Below are 19,277 nucleotides of genomic sequence, written 5' to 3' on the forward strand. Positions count from 1 at the left end.
TCGAAGCGGTGCCCAGTCTTTTCCCGTTTTGCGAAAATTTATCCATCTGCACTACTGCCAGCTCGCCCACGGGGTCGCGGCCGATCTGGTAATGCTTGGGACATACTGCCACACACCCGGTTATGTATTACTACCCCAGACAAAGCCGCAGCTTCCGCCTAGTTCTCGATGTAAACTGCTAGCAATGATGTTGTATCGCCTTCCTTTTTTGCGATATCGATACTAGGCCAGCCAATCGAGGTGCGCCAAGCGCATGTAGGTCTTACTTCACGGATCCTTCGGGGCCCATTAGGATGGTAGAAGCTCTGGGGTGGCAAGGTTGCGCTGTTTGACTGGGCTGGGCGTGGATATACCTGCGGTAATAATGAGGAGGCATACGTGATGGAAATGAAAATGCACATGCATGTGTGCCTTGGGTGAACTGATGTCTAAGTCTGAAGTGGTTTGAAGAGGAAGCTCCGGGCGGGTAATGGGATATCACCGCATCGGATTGGTTCACCTCGACGTGAACGTGTAGGAATGGTGGTTCGTTTCTTAGAACCTATGATCTGCGTCTCGTGCATGAAGCGGTAAGAATCGGGGTAAAAGAGTATTCTATGTCGACAAATAAGCCAGGTTCTGCTAGTACAAGTACTACACTAATTGCACATGCTCAACGCACACCTATACTCAGCATAGCAAGACCGCTCGCAAGACTACGAACATGGCGCCCCTCGCATCTACCCTCACACGCGTGCTCATCACCGGCTTCGGAGTAACTCTTCCATCCATCTTCATCCCTTCTTCTTCTTCTTCCAGACTGCAGCGCACACTAACACTCACCAGCCCTTCGGCACAACCATCAACAACCCCTCCTGGGGCATCGCCTCCCGCCTTCCCACCACCTTGCCCAACAATATTTCTCTCCTCGTCCACCCGTCCGCCGTCCCGGTAGCCTACCACCCCGTCATCGACCTCGTGCCCGACCTGATCGCCGACCTCCAGCCTGATATATCGCTGCATATCGGGCTCGCCGAGGGGCGCACGTACTTCGCGGTCGAGCAGACGAGTAGGAAGAACGTGTATGGGAATTCGAGGGACGTAGAGGGGCAGCCGTGGACGAATGCGGAGGGAGAGGAATACTGGGCCGGTGAGGAGGAGAGGCTGAGTACCGCGCTTGATTTGAGAAGCGTGGTGGAGGAGTGGCAGGGAAGGACGGAGGGCATTGTGTGGCCTCAGGATAGCAGTGTCATCGAACGGATGGGAAGGAGGCAGGACGAGCGCGTAGAGGTTACACTTGGTGAGGATGTTCTTGATGCGGCCGTGGAGAAGGCGAGTATCTTGAATATCGATGACGATGGCGATGTTAGGTGGAGTGATAACGTGGGGACGTATTTGTGTGCGTTTATTTATTACGCGAGTATGGTTGAAATGAGCAGAGAGACGGTGGGTGGGAGAAGGGATACGGCGTTTATGCATGTGCCGATGTTGAGGTCAGAGGCAGAGTTGCAGATGGGTGTCAATATTACGGTTGAGCTTGTGCAGTCATTGGTGGACACGTGGAGGGCGCAGAGAGCGGCGGAGTCAGATTGAGAATGTGAGTCCTGCCTTGTGTGGTCGGTGCCGCACTCATTTCCTCAAGCTCTCCTTGAGGAAATAGAGTCCTGGCAGTGGATTTAGCGTTTCTGCATCACAGGAACGGTCAGAGATATCAGCATTATCTTGCAGTCATTCAGTTTGTTAGTTTCCTTGCGCTGGAACGATGTACGCCATATTGAGCGCTGTCCCGCGTTGGTGCAACCCTCGACCGAGCGATGATGCCATGAGTCGCTGCGCAACATAGTACACAGACCACCATGAGGCTCTGCTTTGATGGATCGTTCAAAATCTGCATCTGATGATACAGAAACTGTTGCTGACGTTGGGCACAGCAAGCCGTCCCACGCCACCCCATTGTTTTCCACGGCAACGGGGTCTCCACACGTCGTTCTCCCAGCATGCGTCACCTACGTGGTCACCAGTTAGGCTCTTATGAATCCGCCAAATCGGGTCGCTTTGTTTGTTGAAAGATGTTTCACCATGGCGTTTTTCGATTTGCATCACACTCAGGTTTTTAGTAGTGTTTCCAACTATAGTGTCCGAGTCCTTGAAATGGCTCAGGGCTCTGACTCTGGCCATAGTATAAAGGTACTCAAGCTCTGTGTATTCGCTTCATCAAAACACCAATCTAACCTAACTGCCTACCTACTTATCAACGTGACTGGAAAACACCTGCAATTACCTAGATTTTACTGATTTTACTTACACGAATAATTATGGAACATATTTTTCCTGTTGAGACTACAAATGAGCTCGGCAGGAGAACGGGGGTCTTCGAACTCCAGGAGCAGGCATCTGGAGAGCAGCCTCGGTTTCAATACGTCGCGCACACAACAACAAAGAAGTTTCAATCTAGCGATACAGATACTAAAGAATACGTTGTCCCGGTTTCTGATGAAGACGATGAATTGTCACAGTTTGGAGATAAGAATGAGTCAGCATTTGTCAACCAGCTGCCTATGGAATCACAAAAAGTCGACCTCAGTTCCTTGAAAACAGGCAGTGCTAAATGGCGCCACTACAGCCCTAAGACGAAATTTGTGGATACTTCCATGACCGGAGAGAATAAGACTATCTACTGCATCGGAATTCCTGACCGAGCCCGCAATTCAAACGCTATCGTCTATCCAGCAGAGAAACAGTACCTGAGAGGCATAGACTGGGCCCTGACGTTTAACTCCGACATCGTCAACGCCTGTCTTAAAGCGAAATGGAAGGTAGCACATGCAAGATACGAGCGTACACCTAAAGCCATAGGTTCTATCCGAAATTACTACGGATTACCGGACGGTCCTGCCCCAGGACCAGCCTATGCGCTTGGGGGATATTGGATCGATCAGGAAGGTATTGATTCTAGTGAGCTCTGTAAGAATCCTCGATACTCTTGCAGGTCCTTTAAAAAAAAAACTAATTGCTAGTAGTGGTCCGTTGGCTGATTCTGCAAGAAGTCTGGACATCCTTACCTCAAAGCATCCAAACCTTTGTCAAAGATTTTGCTCAATGGGGCACTCTGAAAGAAACTTCGTACCCGGCAGCAAAGAACGATACGAGCCCTGAACAGCAGCCGACTAAAAGGGTGAAATATTCCATCGGGGGAGTAGAGCTCCTACAAGAGGGTGATTCAGAGGACGATCAGCAGTCCTGAGCCAGAACCTCTGCATTTTGGGGTCTCAACACCTACTCAGTCCGCAGACAAGCTGCCGGGTCATCTCCAGAAAATGCTTCACTGACCAGTTTTGATTACCCTGTTCTTTTCGTATTTCTGTTGGACAGTAGAAGTCACGTGGCCCACTGGCGTCTTGGTAGGTGGATATAAAACCGACCTGCCCACTGTGTATTTTGAAGATCAGCCTGAATACATACGTTTGTTGGTCAGTGCCTTTGCTCTAGCTCTCAATTTCACCTTCTTGATGTGTTGGTTTGTTCTTTGTTGTAACTCATACTAATTTCGAGCAATTGTCAATACGAGCATACCACAATTTTATAAAGTTTTGTTTAGCACTTTTCTGCAACCTGAGATTCTTTAATAACTTGCAGAGACACAAACTTTTACATCATGAGGTTATCCATTGTTTCTCTGAAGGTTCGGATGTTGGGTGAAGACTACCAGCCACTGGCACTACGCGTTCCGTCTTCCACGTGGATCTGCACCTTCACTATCCCTCTCTCTCCCTGTCCCTGCTCTCTCCACGCCTCGGTCTAGTTTCCATCTCACGCCACATTGTACCTCCATGCGCGTCTCTCCTCCTGTGTGTACCCATCCCATCTCTCCGATGCTTGCACATTGCCTTTGTCCCTGCCACCTCGATTGGTCGTACATCCCGTACTCGGCCAAGGAACCCAAACTACGTTTGATCTTGATTCCTGCTACACGTATTTTTTGTATCACTCGACATTTGCGTTGGGATCCTTCTTCGGGAAGATCTTGCTGCTAAGGTCGAGAACAGGCAGCGGGCACGGGATGCCAACAGCTTCGCAAGCGGTCAGGATAGCCAGGTACCAGCCGCACACCAGCCCAATAAATCCAAATCCTCCAGCAAAGTGCAGAAGCCTGTTGATGTGCTCCACATCAACTTCGGTCGCAGCGTGTGCGATGCGGAAGTCCGCGGCGGCGATGAAAGAGAAGAGCATGACGAGGCCAAAGAACGTGAGCGTAAAGAATACGTTGACGCGGAAAGTTCCAATGAAGAAGACGAAACTCGCGATCGCCCTGTTCGAAAGTCAATCTCGAGTATGCAACTATGACCAAACGCTTGAGAACCTACATCGTTATGTTGTGGAATCCTTGAGAGGAGTTGTATGCTGCACCGGTGGCACCGCCAAGTTCGCTAAATGCGGAAGTCGTCTGGTGAATGGGATCTTGAGTGTATGCAAGACTGCCCCAGTGGCTGCCGTAGATAATAAAGACCGCCATAGGAAAAGCTAGGCTATGCATCAATCTCATGATTTCGGTTATCTAGTTGCTAGAGGGTACTCACTGTTTCCAAGTATAAACTCTGCGAGACCAGCAAGGTTCATCGCAATGCATCCAAAGAAGTAATAATCACCGCTCAACCCAACCAGAGTCTGAGGCGCGACGGCACCCTGAAAGCCGCAGAGGGTGAGGATAGTAGATGTGTATGGTATCAAGAAACCAACCAGACCAAGCAGTGTTGGATTGGCTGAAAATTGATCAGCATGGGTTCCAATTGTATACATTCGCGCGCAACTTACCGAATCTTTTGGCCAGGTCACCACGTCGGGGAGCCGACGGCTGAAAGAACAGACGTTCGTACTGCTCAGGGCTCAATTGAACGGTAACCTGGCGGCTAAGTTCGACACCATTGCCAACAATGCTGTGTCCGTTGTGCTCCTTCATCTCATGGTCGATTTTGTGAGAGTCAGACATGGTGTGGGATGTGACAGAAGGGAAAGTGGTGACGGGACAAAAGGCAATTTGTGGATTAAGCGAAGATCAGGCACCGCCTCCAGAACAGACGGGACTGCCTGGTCTTATTACTGTGTCCAAGGGCAGCCGCATATGGTGCAGCCTGGGTCCCCGGGTCATGTTGTCGTCATCTCCCCAGACAGCCGAGGCATCGAAGGGTCGAGCCCCTGGGGATTTCCCCAGTCCCCCACGATCTCCGCAAACCAGCTCCATATATATGCAGAGGAGTTAGGGGATGGCGGGCCACGCTGGTGATTTGCGACATGATAATTGGCGGATGCCATCTTGACCGCCAAGTTAAGCTTCGTTAAGCCTCGGTGTGGCGTCGCGAAGCATCCGCTCCGCGGCCCGGGACGCACCAAAATGATCGGATGAGGAAGGTGATGTCTACGAAGCTAATGGAGCGATGTTGGCGTGCGTCCACCGGGTCTTGTAGGGTGGCTATGCGAAAACTGTCGTTTTTCTCTGCGTGTGATGTGAGAACGAGAATGAAGGAGAGCCGCGCATTCTGGTGCATAAGGGTGCAGTGCATGGAATGACCCACAGACATGGCAATGGGTCCTGAATTGTCATGACGGAGCTTAGGACCGGTGCGCGCCTCGCCCCGTGTCCGCGTGGTTCTGAGCCGCAAGTTTTACGATCCCCGCCCAATCGCGGACACGATAGCCGAGGTAGACAGGCTGCAACTTAACCATCGTCAAACGTTACTTTTTACGTGCAGATGGTACGAAAGTGTGAATGCTTAGTCATGGCCTATAGGCCCAATGGAAGGCGGACATGAAGCTCAAGTGCAAGGTAAAGCCAACTTGTCATGGACGCGACGTTCTCATCTGATGAACTGCATCCTCACTGGCTCTTTTTGACAAAGTTTCCACGATCCAGCTACTAATTATCGCTGGGTGTAATTGAACAGGCCATCCTTGGGTGGCGTTACCTTTGTGTCCTCATGACTTACTCCATCTCGACAGCCTTGTATTGCACGTCCAGGTTCTCGTCTTCACTGTCGCTTGGTACGTCCAGAAGTGTATGCGGTACACTACCTATAGCGTCACTCGATGTATCTTTAGCAGACTTTCCATCTGGCCCACTGTAACCCCAAAATTTCGCAGGTCCAGTCCCAAATCGTTCGAAAAGCCACTTAGGCAGCTTTCCAGTGCCACTCCAAAACGTTAGCATGCATCACCATAGAGGCACGAAATTCACTGACCCGTTCGGAAAACCCTTCCCGGGTAAGTTTTCGCTTGTTCCCGGTTGGAATGGGGACTTTGTTATCGTCCTGCGCGTCCAGCCTTTGATCAAGTTGTTGTGGCCCAGAATGTCTTCGAATAGTGACCCTCCCACGTCATACTCCATTCTCATGACCATTGCGCCATCTTCAGTGTCAAATTTGATGCGAATGGGCATCCAGTCGGGTACTGGACCCCCTGCCATGTCAATAGACGCTGATCGCAAAAATCGCTTGTTCACGTGCGGAATGTTCCACAATTCGTGCACTAGGTTCGATTTGTCGGCCACGAACTGTTCCATTCTCTTAGCGCGAGACAGTTGTTCATCGAAGTAGGCGGTAACTGAAGGGAAGGGGTCAGGGTAAGGAGGTGGACTGCGGTTACTAGCGCTGATTCGCTGGATGATGCGACACCAGGCCCCAACAGAGACCTGGAATGTTGTATAGATGCGCAAAGGCACAAGAGGAAGAGAAGGGCAAATCGTGAACGCCCAATGAATGCACCGCGCTAACTCTGTTGCGGCATCGGCATCGATCTTCTCCACAACAGACAGAGGCGGGAGCCGCGAGCTGGCACACTCTGCAGGGTACTTCTGGTATAAGGTTTGTATGATCCCGCTGAGAACTACCTGGAGCTTCCAGAAGCGGCTGACGACGGTGGAGTTCTCTATGGAATCGAAGTAATAGGAATCGGGGATTATATCGGCGATTTCGGGAGAAGGTGGTACATCAACGATGGTGATGCACGACTGAATGACTTCTTGCATTACTTCGTCTGGAATGAGTTCCCACAAAGTTTCAGCTAGAGCCACAGCCGCAGCAAGCGTGAGAGAGTCTTCCGGGTAGTTGGACGCATGTCGAACGAGGCAGATGAGGCGGGGCACTTGTATGTAAACGTGCATGAGCGCAATAGATGCGCGAAAGGTTGCCGGTGAGTCCTTTGGTATCACTGCAGGACTGGTCATCTCAAGGTATGCATCATTGTCATAGACCGAGGTCCGGCTTGCAACCATAGCTTCTGAAACCTATGACAATCTTTTCAGTGGGATTGTGAGAATGGACAGGCAGCCACTTACATCATCAAAGTATGCGTTATCTAGGAAGCTCCAGAAGTGGTGATCATCGGCATCAGTTAAAGGCCCGTCCTGCAAGATGTCTGAGAGGCCTGCAGCATGGATTGCATGATATAGGTTCTTGATACCCATGAACACCTGTGGAATATTAGTTTCTTAGTCCTCTCAGAGATACTGATCACATACCTCTGCCATGAAGTGAAGTTTTGTAGCGACGGCAGTATCATATGATCTTCTTGTCTTCTCATCCCTGACAGCCAACTGCAATTCCTTGATTGCCCTTGCTTTGGTGGCTAATGCTGTGCGGTGAGCTGAATGATCTGGATTGCAATACACATTGAAGCTCTCAATGAGATATTCAACAGCAAGGTCAACCGCTGTGGTTTTGCCAATTCGGGAAGGCAAGGATTCAACCCAAGAACCCAATATCGCGAAAGGCTGCATTTCTGGTGGTCGTGAGCCTAAGAGGTTGACGTAACGGGCGGCAAGTGCGGTCTGTGAGGGCAGAAATTGGCGTGGCGTGCCACGAATTGTGGCGTCCAATTCGTTCAGATGAATCTGTAGCTTTCTTCTCTGCTGCGATGTTGTCTTCTTGGTTACTTTCGCTCTGTCACGCGGTAAAACGGACAGCGTTACGAAGACACCCTGACCTGTGTCTGCATATCGACTTGTACTTTGGCGAAGAACTAATGAGGTGGATGGCGGCAAACGTGATAACGGGGAAGAAGTAATTCCAGGCTCTTGTGCACCTTCAAGTGGGTAGATGACGGGAGCAACCTTGGGTCTTCCGTGTTTAGAAAGCTGGGTAGGATCTTCAAGCACGAATGCAGATGCTTTCCCGAATGAATAAGTACAGTCGCGGTCGCGTTTGCGACAGGCACCACACTTAGGCCTCTGCTCGTCGCACTATGTTATGTTAGCCTTATTACCAAGGATTGTCCAACGATTTACCTTGACTTTTCGCGACCTACATGTGTCGCATTTCCCCGTTATTGTCATTTGGACTCTCTACGCGAACAGAGCGGTCTATACCGTATGCTGATAAAGCTCCGATCCCGTGGAACAGCAACCAATCAGACGTTGACATCAGAAGAGCCGCATTGAGGCTGCGCACATCGCTAGGCACTTTATGTAGGGTCGCTGTACAGCTATACTGGAAATTGACGGAGGTCGTGGGGCAAATACGTCCTGAACGCGGTTCAATCGTGAGGTATCGTAGAACGGTGGCTGCCTCCACGTTTCGCACGGAGTGGGCCCCGTTCGATCAGCACTAGTCCTAATGGGAGTACGTAGGCACGTGACTTATCCCAGCCGTAGGCCGCCCCCTTCGGAAGCCGTCTGTAGGACAACCGGCCTGGCGAAGCTCAACGACATATCTCAGGTTTCCAGGTGCATTTCTATGTGGGCCGCTTGTCATGCTGGATAGAAACGTCGAATTCACTAAGCACCTGAGCATTTGCCATACCTGGTATGTATCGAGCTGTCTTCCATCTAGATCAACCGCCCGAATTGTTGCGGCAGTCGATGGGTAGCTGTTGGGGAAACATGCACCGTTAAATTCTACTTCCGTATAATCTTTCCAGCTCATGCGATCAATTTCGTCAGTACTTCCACATAGAGTGTCACAGATGATATGTGAACGTATGGTCGGTATCATGCAATGCACGCGTAGAACATCACACAACCTCCCCGGAAACAATCTCCACTGGTTGCACGAGAGATCGTGTCTGCTGCAGGTCATTGGTAGACAGCTTTGATACACGGGCATGCTCTGTTTCCCGAGGATCACTATCCTTGGCGCGGCACCATACTATAGGTATGATTGAACGTAGACTTGTATGCCATGGGTGCCTTAGACAGCTCCCATCTTGGTATCTGGATCCATCAGCCTAAAGAGGAGGTTGAATACACTGAGATTCTGTGACGGTATGTCTTGTGAAAGCTTGACCCGTGCCGTGTAGCCGCTTTTCCTCGGCAGGCCCACCGTCCAGCTCTTATTTTAACTTCAAGGCTCCCTAATATGTTTTCAGCTCTTCCAGCAAACGACCATGGCCATCAAAGCAGTCTTGCGCGCCACGACTCGATGTTTGGTTGTTTTCTTTTTGATGTTTGGACAGCACGGTTGAAGGCTAGGCTCTTTACGGCCGAGCAGCGAGCGCTATTCCGTGTCGTCGGCCACTGCCTATGTTTCGAGAACAGCATTTCAACCACTTGTCACCCTCAGCTCACGTTGTCACAGGAGCACAAAAATTCCACCAAACTACTTTTTTTCAACCACGAAAATGCTCGTCAGCAGTTTATTTGGTCCTTCATCCGCCAGTCGGGAATCTCGAACGCTGGACACAAGAACGCCAATGCCACTAGGCGATTGGCTGCTCATCATGGCTGCCTCATTCGGCCTAGCTCCGCATTCTTTATCTTCGCCCTGATAGGGATGCTTGGGAATGATCGTCTATCATTCGAGGGGTGTTGCCGGCGCGCGTTTTTGGTGCGACTAGCATCTGCGCGGCACAGTTGTACCCATGGCCGGTAGCTATCCGAAGCTTGGGAACCTGCCTGAACGCATGTCGAACGAGAGAAACGAAGTGAGAGCGTTGGGTACCTCAAGTCACCTAGACTAATGGCTTCGAATGTTACGCATGCGCCAGACTTACACGCTGTCAACGTGCGACAGACGTGCGTAGATGGCCCCATTGATCCTTCATCCATCATGCACAGACACACACCACTTGGCCATCGATAATGGCAAACATGCGTCAGTGCTTACGGACCAACTCGCCACGCAATCGGTTTATCTCTGCTTTTCGGCAGTGCCGACTCCCCATCCTTGAGGGCCACGAACATTCCCATCTGCTGGTTGTTGGCCCGCCCTCCGGATGTGGTTAGTTGTGCGCAGACTGAAGCACTCTAGGCGCGGCTTAGCAGTTCCCTGCATGCGACCACTCGCTTCAAATTAATATATCCACCTTCCAAAGATCGCCATCACAGTGTCTTGATTGGCGGCTCCCACGCCAATGGGATAGTTATCGGGTTGCGAGGGTCAGCGAAACGGCTGAGGCCGTGATAGCAGGGGTGCAGGTGAGTTGCCTGCGCAGGCCGTGCGCGTGTTGTATCACCAAATCTCGCCGGCGGTTGCTCGGCTGCATAATGCAGTATAAAGACAGACGCTCCTCCATCCTGGCATAGACCCTTTTTCTCACCTTTTTGCAAGTAGCAATAATGGCTATCGAAGAAGCCCCCGTTTATGATGCCGAGAAGGGTCATGCCCCACCGCGCGTCTCCACAAGCTCTGACGAAGGAGTTGTCGTGGGCGAGAATGGCAAGCTTAAACGTGGTCTCCAAGGGCGCCATATGCAAATGATTGCCATCGGTGGTGTCATCGGAGCAGGTCTTTTCGTCGGATCTGGTAGTGCGCTTTCCAAAGGTGGTCCAGCCAGTGTTGTAGGTATCCACATGCTTCAAATGCGAGCGTTCGAGAAGAACACTAACGATGCAATGTAGTTGATATGCTTCATGCTTATCGGTGTCATGATTATGCTTATGATGCAAGCGCTCGCGGAGATGGCTGTATTGTACCCGGTGAACGGAGCGTTTTATCAATACATCGTGCGTTTCGTTGACCCCTCATGGTAAGCTGCATTACGCCCTGCATAAGCCCCGCACTTAAACATGGAACTCATTTTCACCAGGGGTTTTGCGATGGCTTGGGAATACGCAATCCAATGGCTTACCATGCTGCCTTTCGAGATCACCGCCGCGGCTATTACGATCGAGTTCTGGGGACACTACAATATCGCCATCTGGATCGCTGTGTTCTTGACGGTCCTCGCAGTTGTGCAGATCTTCGGAGTTCGCGGATACGGCGAAGTTGAGTTCGCTCTGAGTATCATTAAGATCACGGCTTGCATCGGGTTCATCATCTTTGGCATCATCGTCAACTGCGGAGGTGTGCCGACCGACAACCGTGGATACATTGGCGCCAGGTACTGGCATTCGCCCGAATCGGCATTCCGCAATGGTTTCAAAGGATTCTGCTCCGTCTTCGTGACAGCTTCTTTTGCCTACGGAGGTACTGAGATGACCGGCCTTGCTGCTGCCGAGGCCGCCAACCCAAAACGCGACATCCCACGGGCAACTAGACAAGTCTTCTGGCGAATCTTCTTCTTCTACGTGGTCAACTTATTCGTCCTCGGTCTTATTATCCCGTCAAGTTCGGAGACGCTGCTTTCCGCGTCTGGCGCTAACACCAAGTACTCGCCATTTGTGCTCGCCATTACCATGGCTGGCGTCAAGGGCCTACCTTCAGTCTTCAACGCAGTCATCACGATATCCGTCATCTCTGTCGCAAACTCAGCCACATATGCATCAACTCGTACTATTCAAGCCATGGCTGCCCAAAACATGGCCCCTAAGTTCCTGGCCAAGGTCGATGGCAAGGGCCGACCCATGCCCACAATCATCCTCCAGTTGCTCTTCGGTCTCCTGGCTTTCATCAATGAGGCTTCCACCACCGGTGACAAAGTCTTCACCTGGCTTCTCGCCCTCTCCGGTATTGCCAACTTCTTCATCTATGGTAGTATCTGCCTGGCACACATCCGTTTCAGGCAAGCATGGAAGCTACAAGGCCATAGTCTGGACGAGCTTCCGTACAAAGCTTCCTTTGGTGTCATGGGTAGCTACGTCTGCGTTGCCCTGAACTTTATCTGTCTCATGGCCTCGTTTTACTCTAGCCTCTTCGTGAGTTGATATCCTTATCTATTTCGTCGCGATCTTTACTGACATTTATCTAGCCCCTCGGCGGTGAACCCGACGCAGAGGTCTTCTTCGAAGGATACATCGCCCTTCCGCTCATTATCCTGTTATACGTCATGTGGAAGGGCTGGTCGTGGTCCAGATATCCCTCGCACCGCAAGCTTTGGGTACCCATCTCGGAGATCAACGTACTGGAGGGTCTGCGCGAGGAGCAGCTGCTCATATCTGGCGCAGATGTATCGGCAGAGGCAAGGAGGGCAAGTATCTCGGAGTCGCAGCAGGCGAAGAAGAAGGGTCCTCTTGGATATGCCAGGCATGCAATCTCGGGTCTTTTCTAGTATGGAAGTAAATGAGATTAGGAGAGTCTCAGATGCATTTCTGGTCGCCATGCGGACGGCACGGGTCTAGTGGAGCCTGTACATAACTGAGCGAGAAATAAGGCCAAGACGCTCGTTTCTATCAACACCAGCTATGTTTTCTTCCACCTCGCGTGTCCTTGATGCCAAAAGGTTCCCATTATCCAGCCCAGCTCACACCGTCTGTACGTGTCTTAAATGATTCGCAAAGAACGGACTGCATCCGAGTCAATTATGTACCAAGGGCGCTCCTTTGGACTTCCCATGCAGGCATTCACGTCTTCATTGCCTGGCCTTGCTGAGCTTGGTGAGGAGCAGTGGACTGACATTCCAGGAGATATCCTCACTATCCCTCACTTCATGCAGAGTGTGCGTACCGTTGAATATTTAAATATTTTCGTTCTTTTCACCACATTTCGTAGCACAGCGGCGGAAGCGTCAAAGTCACGTGGTGATATGTGTATAGGTGTCCGGCGTAAAGAGCACGAATTTGTCGAACTTGCAGTGTATGCGATCGAAAGGTCGCAGTGGGGACTAGGAAACTCCCTCTAGAGATCTCGGTTCCCGATGATCGTGTGTCAGCGGCGTTGATCTCGAGAGGTTAGCTGGCATGAGTAAAATTTGTGTTGATTGGCGTATCGGACTCACCTACGAAAGACTCGCCGAAAAGCTGTTGACTGCAACTGTGGCGGTACCGAAGAGGATGTAACACGAGGCACGTGGTATGAGCAGAGTACCGCATTTCCTCCGCAGAGGTCGTGTGATAAACTATCTTCGTGAGCATGAAGTAAACGGCGTCAGGATGCATACTCGCTGAACTGGAAGCAAGTGACACCCCAGTTGAGTGCGTGCCGTCGCCGCAAACTCACCTGTAATTCATCCGCCTAACAGAGTTTCCAACCTTCCCTATAGCTCCCTCTTCTTGTGCTTTCAAGTGCATGTTTTACTGGGACACTGTGATTCCTCAGGATAACTCATGGGTCATCCGGTGACGTCGTGGTTTTGGTGAGCGTCGGTTGAGCTCAACTGGATGCGGTGCGTCAGCGGGATGAACAAAGTCGTTGTCGCATGGCGCTGAGGTGGGAGAACGGACATTAAGTTTGCCGCCAGGGCATCAAAACAACCTGTACTGGATATCATTAGCGATAAGCGCGGTGGGTGCCGACGTCGATATTCTGGCAAACCTGTCACTGGTGAGGTTGCGCACGTACTGTGAGCGATTGTTCGTGCAATTTGGCTGCTACGATGATTGTGTGGTTCCCGCGCTGGACCTACGAAGATCACCGATTCAGGATCACCGTAACCAGAAGCGCCCACAAAACGACCACGCAGTGGACATGTAAGCGCTGCCGTGCCATGAGAACGCACCCGCATTCGCCAACACCAACGAACGGCCGTTAACAACTAACATGCAGATCTTGTCATCGGAATTATGGACACTGGTAATGGACTAGATGGGTCATACAAGTCCAGTAGCAAGTCGCAGATATTCTGCTAGGTGAGCTCAACGCGAATAGCATATTCTACTACTAGTATATTTCTGAGAAACGACTTGGCATTGGGGACGTTGCTACTCTGTAAGTGGGCCACTGGAGACGCTGCCCATGGTACGCAAAGGCCATCTCACTCAATACGTTGTATAGCCGTCGTTGTTTGGTTGACAACGTCTTCCTCTCCTTCAGTCAAGTCCATGCATACCATGCCAGTACTTCTTATATTGATGCCTTCTTACCTCACCGTGCTGTAGTGCCGGCCGTCAATGCCCTTGGGCGGTCCCACCGTCGCCAGACCCTCCCGCCAACCACAGTACCCCCTCACCTGCGTGCCTTCCCTGTCCTTCACCCCGGAGCCCGCCCAAACCCTCCTCCGACGCAGTCACATGATTCCACTAGTCCCTGGGCAGAATTTTCTATAAAAGCCTGACCTCCCCCTCCCTCCTTCCGCTTCCTCACCTTCCTTGTACCCGTCTAACTGACTGGCGCACAGGTTTCTGGCTGCCTTAGGGCGGCCCAATATCTTGCTAGCCAGGATAATCTTTTTGGTACCCGGCCGTAAGGTGACATCGTACGATGAAGGCAACTGAGTACAACCACCTGTGCAGCGTTCGCGCTCCGGCCCTTCTTCTTCTTTTCATTGAACGCCATGGCTGCTAGCTGTGCTTCAAGGAAGAATTGTGAAATTATTGTTAACTGTCGTGATCTTGGTCGTCTTTGTTGCAGAGGCTGCCTGTTGTGATGCTGGCCGCGTGATGCCTTGAGAAAACCTGTCGCGCGTGACCCTGTCTCAGCAAAAGAGCTTTCACTGTGTATAGGCTACCACGCGGGCGACTTAGTGCTTTGTTTTGGATCACTGTCTTGCCTGGGCTTTGATCGCGCTGCTCTACTCATCTGCTGCGCTCAACGACAGCGGCTTCAGCTACAACCCCGCGACACGCCCCGCCTGCACAATTTGCTCTCAAAAACACTGTTGGCTACCCTTACTCTTCTCCAGAGGACCTCAAAGAACCCACCTGAAATAGACACAAATACGCGTAGCTACCGAGCAGCAACCCGCCCAATCGAATCCGCCTCCAACAGCTGCAATGTCCGCCCACTTCGAGCCTACGATATCCGTCCCCTTGGGCACGTACACGATTACATTCATCTGCGCTCACTATAAAGTTCCACAACGTAAGCGTGACGAGATAAAAAAAATAGCCAACATTCACGTTCAGGCGGCAAAGAAAGCGTCAACCACACCGTGAAGCGGGGTCCATCGCCGCAATTGGGCCTCAACTGCTCGTACTGTGGAGGCGTGAACGGAAGTGGGTTTCACACACAATTTAAAGAGTTCAAAATCATTACAATGCAAGAGTGGCTGGATGTCAGGAGACAAGCTGGGGAGAACTGGCGGGAACTGAGCAGACAAGCGGCGGGGATGCGAAAGATGGAGGACGCTTGGGATGACATTTACTGTAACTGTATAGTATCAAGGATTTTTGATATGAGAGGTATTTTGACTACTCGTCCTTGCTTAATCGCGCTTCAGCTTGCGATAGGCGTGCTCGCTGTGGTTTTGTTTTGACATCACGTTAGCGCGCCCACTACGTCCCAACCGCTCAACTCACGGAATTTGTAAAACGAACTCGCGGCTCCTCGTCTTCAAGACGCGAGCCGACAGCCGGACCGGCATCCCCAGCCTGTCCTTCTCGTCATCTCACTGCCTGCCTTTTGCTCTTCACGTCACTCCAACTCACTCTTCAGATCGACACCGCCATGCCGCTTCTCACCACACGCTTGGAAAGCCACTGCCCCCATCAAGCGCTGATTATTGACCCAAATTGCACAGACCAAAGTTTACTTGATCAGCAGTCCTATCTAACTCACTCGATTTTGTGGCAAGCCACCCCTGTCTGTTCCTCGCCCTTCGTACCAGTGCGCCCACTTCGACGCCTGCCTGTCAAAATCAGCCTCGACCGCGCAACCCATCACATTACCTACCTACCTCCAATTTCTGCCCCGAGAGAAGTCGTCCAGACAGGCTACCCGCCATCCGAAAGTGCAAAACGAAGGTCGCCTGTACTTTCCAAACGGCTACGGCCTTAAAAAAAAACAATATATAATCCGGCTATATCCTATAAACACCGTCTCATACGCCCGATGAGTCTTTGGAGTTGGCTAACTTGCGACACCGAGATGGTCAGCTCTCGAACTTTCACCCAATCACGCATACATTCCCTCCGGCCAGTGTAAGAAGAAGTTATAAAGGCGCCGAAGTCACTGAATAGAGCGGCGGGATTGCGAGACTCGATGATTTGACAGAAGTTAGGACTCAGAACAAGAGCGCACAACGGGCTTCGCCGAAGCGCGGCTCCCGTGGGGATGGTATCAGCTCGACCTGTTCGCGTTTTGCTGTGATTGCAGACAAGAGAAAAAGGTATTGGAAATGAGGACTTGAGGGACACCGTACGGCAGGATAACGAGCGACGGGTCTGTGGTCTACTTGGACATGATACTTATTCCTTTGGAGTTCAATGTCGCGCGAAAAGACAGCAGTGATTGAGGCATATCGAGATTGTGATTGAACTGGCAAGCGGTATAATAGGACAAGGCAGATGCGAGATGGGCTTCATCGTAGTCGATAGAATTAGCCACAAGTTTCGATCGGAGTACACAAAGGCTTTCAAACTTGGTGTCCAACACATGTGTTATAGTTCAGGGTCCGACGCAAAAAGTCATTGAGATGGTGATTCCAACGTCTGGTTGTTGAAAAGGATTATGTTAGTTGTTTTCCAAAGAAGCAAGATCGGAGCATCCGCGGAAGGCCAAGGCAGTCCAAGAAGCAGGATAGTTTTCTACTTGTCTGGCGCTACCACACAACCAGCATATCCACGCTTCACTGTCTTCAGCAATCCGTTCAAACTTTTGGCTTGTCTTCCCGAATCCCCTTCACGCATCCTCCTCCCGCACCCCCTTCTTCTTCTGAAATGTTACCGTCAACCAGATATCCTTCCACGGCCCCAACGGTGCTTCGATACTCGCCTCATACGCATCGATCTTCGGCCTTTCCCACACCAAGTCCGCCTCTTCAGGCTTCACAAACGGTGTCCGCTTCCAAAGTTTGAACCCAATATACAACACGATATCAATAAAGCACATCGCATAGTAAGTCATGAACGTGCCCACATCAAAAGCGTAGAACGTCGCATACCCATATATCGCGAGCACCACTGAAAACAAGATCACACCTGCGACAGCAACGTACGGCTGGCCCCAACCCTTGTACGGAAGGGAATTACGGTCGTATCCTTGGACTTTGAGGGCGCGGTAGAAGCATAGGTAGATGGTGCACATGATGATGTAGTTCATGAGCTGGGCGGCTTGTGTGACGTTGGCGAGCCATTTTACGCCCTGAGAGGCGGCGCGGCCGACGGAGAGGAAGCCGAGGAGCGGGAATACCATAGTGACGCAGAAGCAGTAGATGGGTACGCCAGCACGGGTGGTCTTTTGGAGGAAGCGCGGGGCGTGGCCGTCGAGGGAGAGGGAATAGAGGGTACGGGTCGCACAATAGACGTAGGAGTTGCCTAGAAGGAGTCAGCCGTTAAAAACCTTGTAATTTCTGTGTGCAGAGCCCGAGACAGCGCAAGGTGCTGAAGCTTTCCACCGCTTCTGGAGATCGATTTACGCACCAGCTGAGAAGATGGAAGTTACCATTAACGCATTTGTGAGATCAGGTAGAACCGAAATGCCCAGATTCTTCATCGCAATAACGTACGGGCTACTCGCGCCAGTTCCCGTATCGCCAGCATTGAGTAGAGACGTGAGCGTAGGATCATTCGAGGGCAGGATGATGCCAACGCAAAGTGCTCCCATGATGAAAAAGAGCCCAAATCGAAAGTACATCGTCTTGAAAGCGGTTTTGATTGTTTTGCGAGGGTAAATTGCTTCCCCTGCAACCATCGCGACGTATTCGGGGCCGACGCACGTGAAGCTGGCCTGGAAGAATGCGCCAAGGAAGCCTTCGAAACGACCGAGCGTGCCTGTGTGTATGTATTCCGCGAAAGATCCGGGATTTTTCCAATAGCGGAAGCCGTATGCATCGTGCTTGGGGTTGCCACCAACCTGGATCATTAGTTATACTGCTTTCCGACGGATCGGATCTTTTACATACCATTGTTACGAATGTGAAGCAAAACAACATGAAGATGAGCAGCACCTTGCCGGATGCGCTGTTCCGAGTCAGTGTCAGGGACAGTTCGAGCAAGCAAAGACGTACAGCCAGAACTCGCTCTCTCCGTATGCGCGAACCGCAAACAGGTTGATAATGCCGTAAAGCACGATGCAGCCGGCGACCACAGCAGCGACCGGGATGTCGTCTCTCCAGAAAGTCAGAACCAAGTTGAGCGCAGATATCTCGAATGGGATCAAGACGGCTTCGTAGAGCTACGCGCGTTAATTAAAGTTCGAGAACGAATCCAGGTTCATACGAAAAAGTTCCAACCAGCCATGAAACCGTAGGCCTCGTCAACCCACTTGCTGCCCATTCTAACCCAGCCTCCAACCACGGGCATGAAGACGGTCATCTCAGCCATGCAGTTGTTGGCGAGGGCAAGAATCGCGCAATATATCGCGAAGGCGATGAACAAGCTACCGGGACCGCCTTCTACGAGGCCCCATGCAATGGAAACGAACAGTGCTGTGCCAATCGAACCTCCAATTGCGATTAATTGGATTTGGCGATTTGAGAGACGACGATGAAGTCCTTCGACGACATCGGTAGTTTGCGCGAAATCGCCATTTGGATCGGCGGTCGTGTAGGTCGGCGCGGTCTTCTCGCTGATGGTTGCGTTCTTGGCCATGTTGTCGTTAGAGCACTTGTCGAAGTGCAAAGGTGTGCTACCCGTGCGCATGGAGAGTAGCGCAGACCGTGTTCTTAAAGCCATGCGAGGGTCCGGAACCTGTTATCTTTGCGGCGTTTTGCACTACCAATCTGCATCGATGCAGTTGAGATCAGGATGCTGATCCGCGCCAGTGGGCCACAACGCGACCAGGACTCGGGGCGGTGCACGAGTGTGATAGGCGCGGCGTGTGCGATGTGCATGCTCTTGCGGTGGAGCCATTCCCTTTCAATGCTAGCCGCTGGCCGGCCGCTCAGTGGCAAGGATAGCGTGCGCGCATCAAGTGCCGCGATCTAGGAGTTGACAAATTGTTACCGGAACGCTGGTGGAGGAAGCTGGAACAGGTCGAAGACTAAACGCCGTTATCGGGCCGTGGTGTTGACGGCGGATCCGGGGTAGTTCAAGAACTGGCGGCGGCTGGGCTCCAAAGCTTGAGGCGTGCGGGGGATCAAACGTGGGGGCTGCAGGGGCACTTCACGCCGGCTGTGAC

General features: G+C 51.6%; 6 protein-coding genes across 6 annotated transcripts; 3 read left to right on the forward strand and 3 right to left on the reverse strand.

Annotated features, from left to right (window-relative positions):
• Positions 1-703: 703 nt before the first annotated feature.
• On the forward strand, positions 704-1,572 carry CC84DRAFT_1252989 (peptidase C15, pyroglutamyl peptidase I-like protein; the record flags this gene model as incomplete). Its single annotated transcript, XM_018184380.1, has 3 exons — positions 704-754; positions 826-1,227; positions 1,309-1,572. 3 exons carry the CDS (start codon positions 704-706, stop codon positions 1,570-1,572), a joined length of 717 nt encoding a protein of 238 aa, XP_018032669.1.
• A 722-nt stretch (positions 1,573-2,294) lies between these two features.
• CC84DRAFT_1220646 (uncharacterized protein) lies at positions 2,295-3,223 on the forward strand (the record flags this gene model as incomplete). The annotated part of the gene is made up of 2 exons (XM_018183185.1): positions 2,295-2,943; positions 3,000-3,223. The coding sequence occupies 2 exons, from the start codon at positions 2,295-2,297 to the stop codon at positions 3,221-3,223; spliced, it is 873 nt and encodes a 290-aa protein (XP_018032670.1).
• Positions 3,224-3,611: 388 nt separating this feature from the next.
• Positions 3,612-5,288, reverse strand: CC84DRAFT_1262263 (uncharacterized protein). The gene is made up of 4 exons (XM_018185141.1): positions 4,792-5,288; positions 4,557-4,739; positions 4,344-4,500; positions 3,612-4,288 (listed from the first exon to the last, which is right to left on the reverse strand). Exons 1-4 carry the CDS (start codon positions 4,964-4,966, stop codon positions 3,964-3,966), a joined length of 840 nt encoding a protein of 279 aa, XP_018032671.1. The 5' UTR covers positions 4,967-5,288; the 3' UTR covers positions 3,612-3,963.
• Positions 5,289-5,739: 451 nt separating this feature from the next.
• Positions 5,740-8,507, reverse strand: CC84DRAFT_1262264 (uncharacterized protein). The gene is made up of 5 exons (XM_018185142.1): positions 8,255-8,507; positions 7,490-8,209; positions 7,307-7,441; positions 6,213-7,255; positions 5,740-6,164 (listed from the first exon to the last, which is right to left on the reverse strand). Exons 1-5 carry the CDS (start codon positions 8,300-8,302, stop codon positions 5,957-5,959), a joined length of 2,154 nt encoding a protein of 717 aa, XP_018032672.1. The 5' UTR covers positions 8,303-8,507; the 3' UTR covers positions 5,740-5,956.
• A 1,608-nt stretch (positions 8,508-10,115) lies between these two features.
• On the forward strand, positions 10,116-12,393 carry CC84DRAFT_1152650 (high-affinity amino acid transporter; the record flags this gene model as incomplete). Its single annotated transcript, XM_018176811.1, has 4 exons — positions 10,116-10,744; positions 10,805-10,932; positions 10,993-12,040; positions 12,094-12,393. Exons 1-4 carry the CDS (start codon positions 10,523-10,525, stop codon positions 12,391-12,393), a joined length of 1,698 nt encoding a protein of 565 aa, XP_018032673.1. The 5' UTR covers positions 10,116-10,522.
• A 4,445-nt stretch (positions 12,394-16,838) lies between these two features.
• CC84DRAFT_1152655 (AAT family amino acid transporter) lies at positions 16,839-18,785 on the reverse strand (the record flags this gene model as incomplete). The annotated part of the gene is made up of 5 exons (XM_018176812.1): positions 18,377-18,785; positions 18,166-18,332; positions 18,061-18,118; positions 17,579-18,011; positions 16,839-17,473 (listed from the first exon to the last, which is right to left on the reverse strand). The coding sequence occupies exons 1-5, from the start codon at positions 18,746-18,748 to the stop codon at positions 16,839-16,841; spliced, it is 1,665 nt and encodes a 554-aa protein (XP_018032674.1). The 5' UTR covers positions 18,749-18,785.
• Positions 18,786-19,277: the final 492 nt, after the last annotated feature.

The sequence above is a fragment of the Paraphaeosphaeria sporulosa genome (assembly GCF_001642045.1).
Source record: "Paraphaeosphaeria sporulosa strain AP3s5-JAC2a unplaced genomic scaffold CC84scaffold_9, whole genome shotgun sequence".
Classification (NCBI taxonomy): Eukaryota; Fungi; Ascomycota; class Dothideomycetes; order Pleosporales; family Didymosphaeriaceae; genus Paraphaeosphaeria; species Paraphaeosphaeria sporulosa.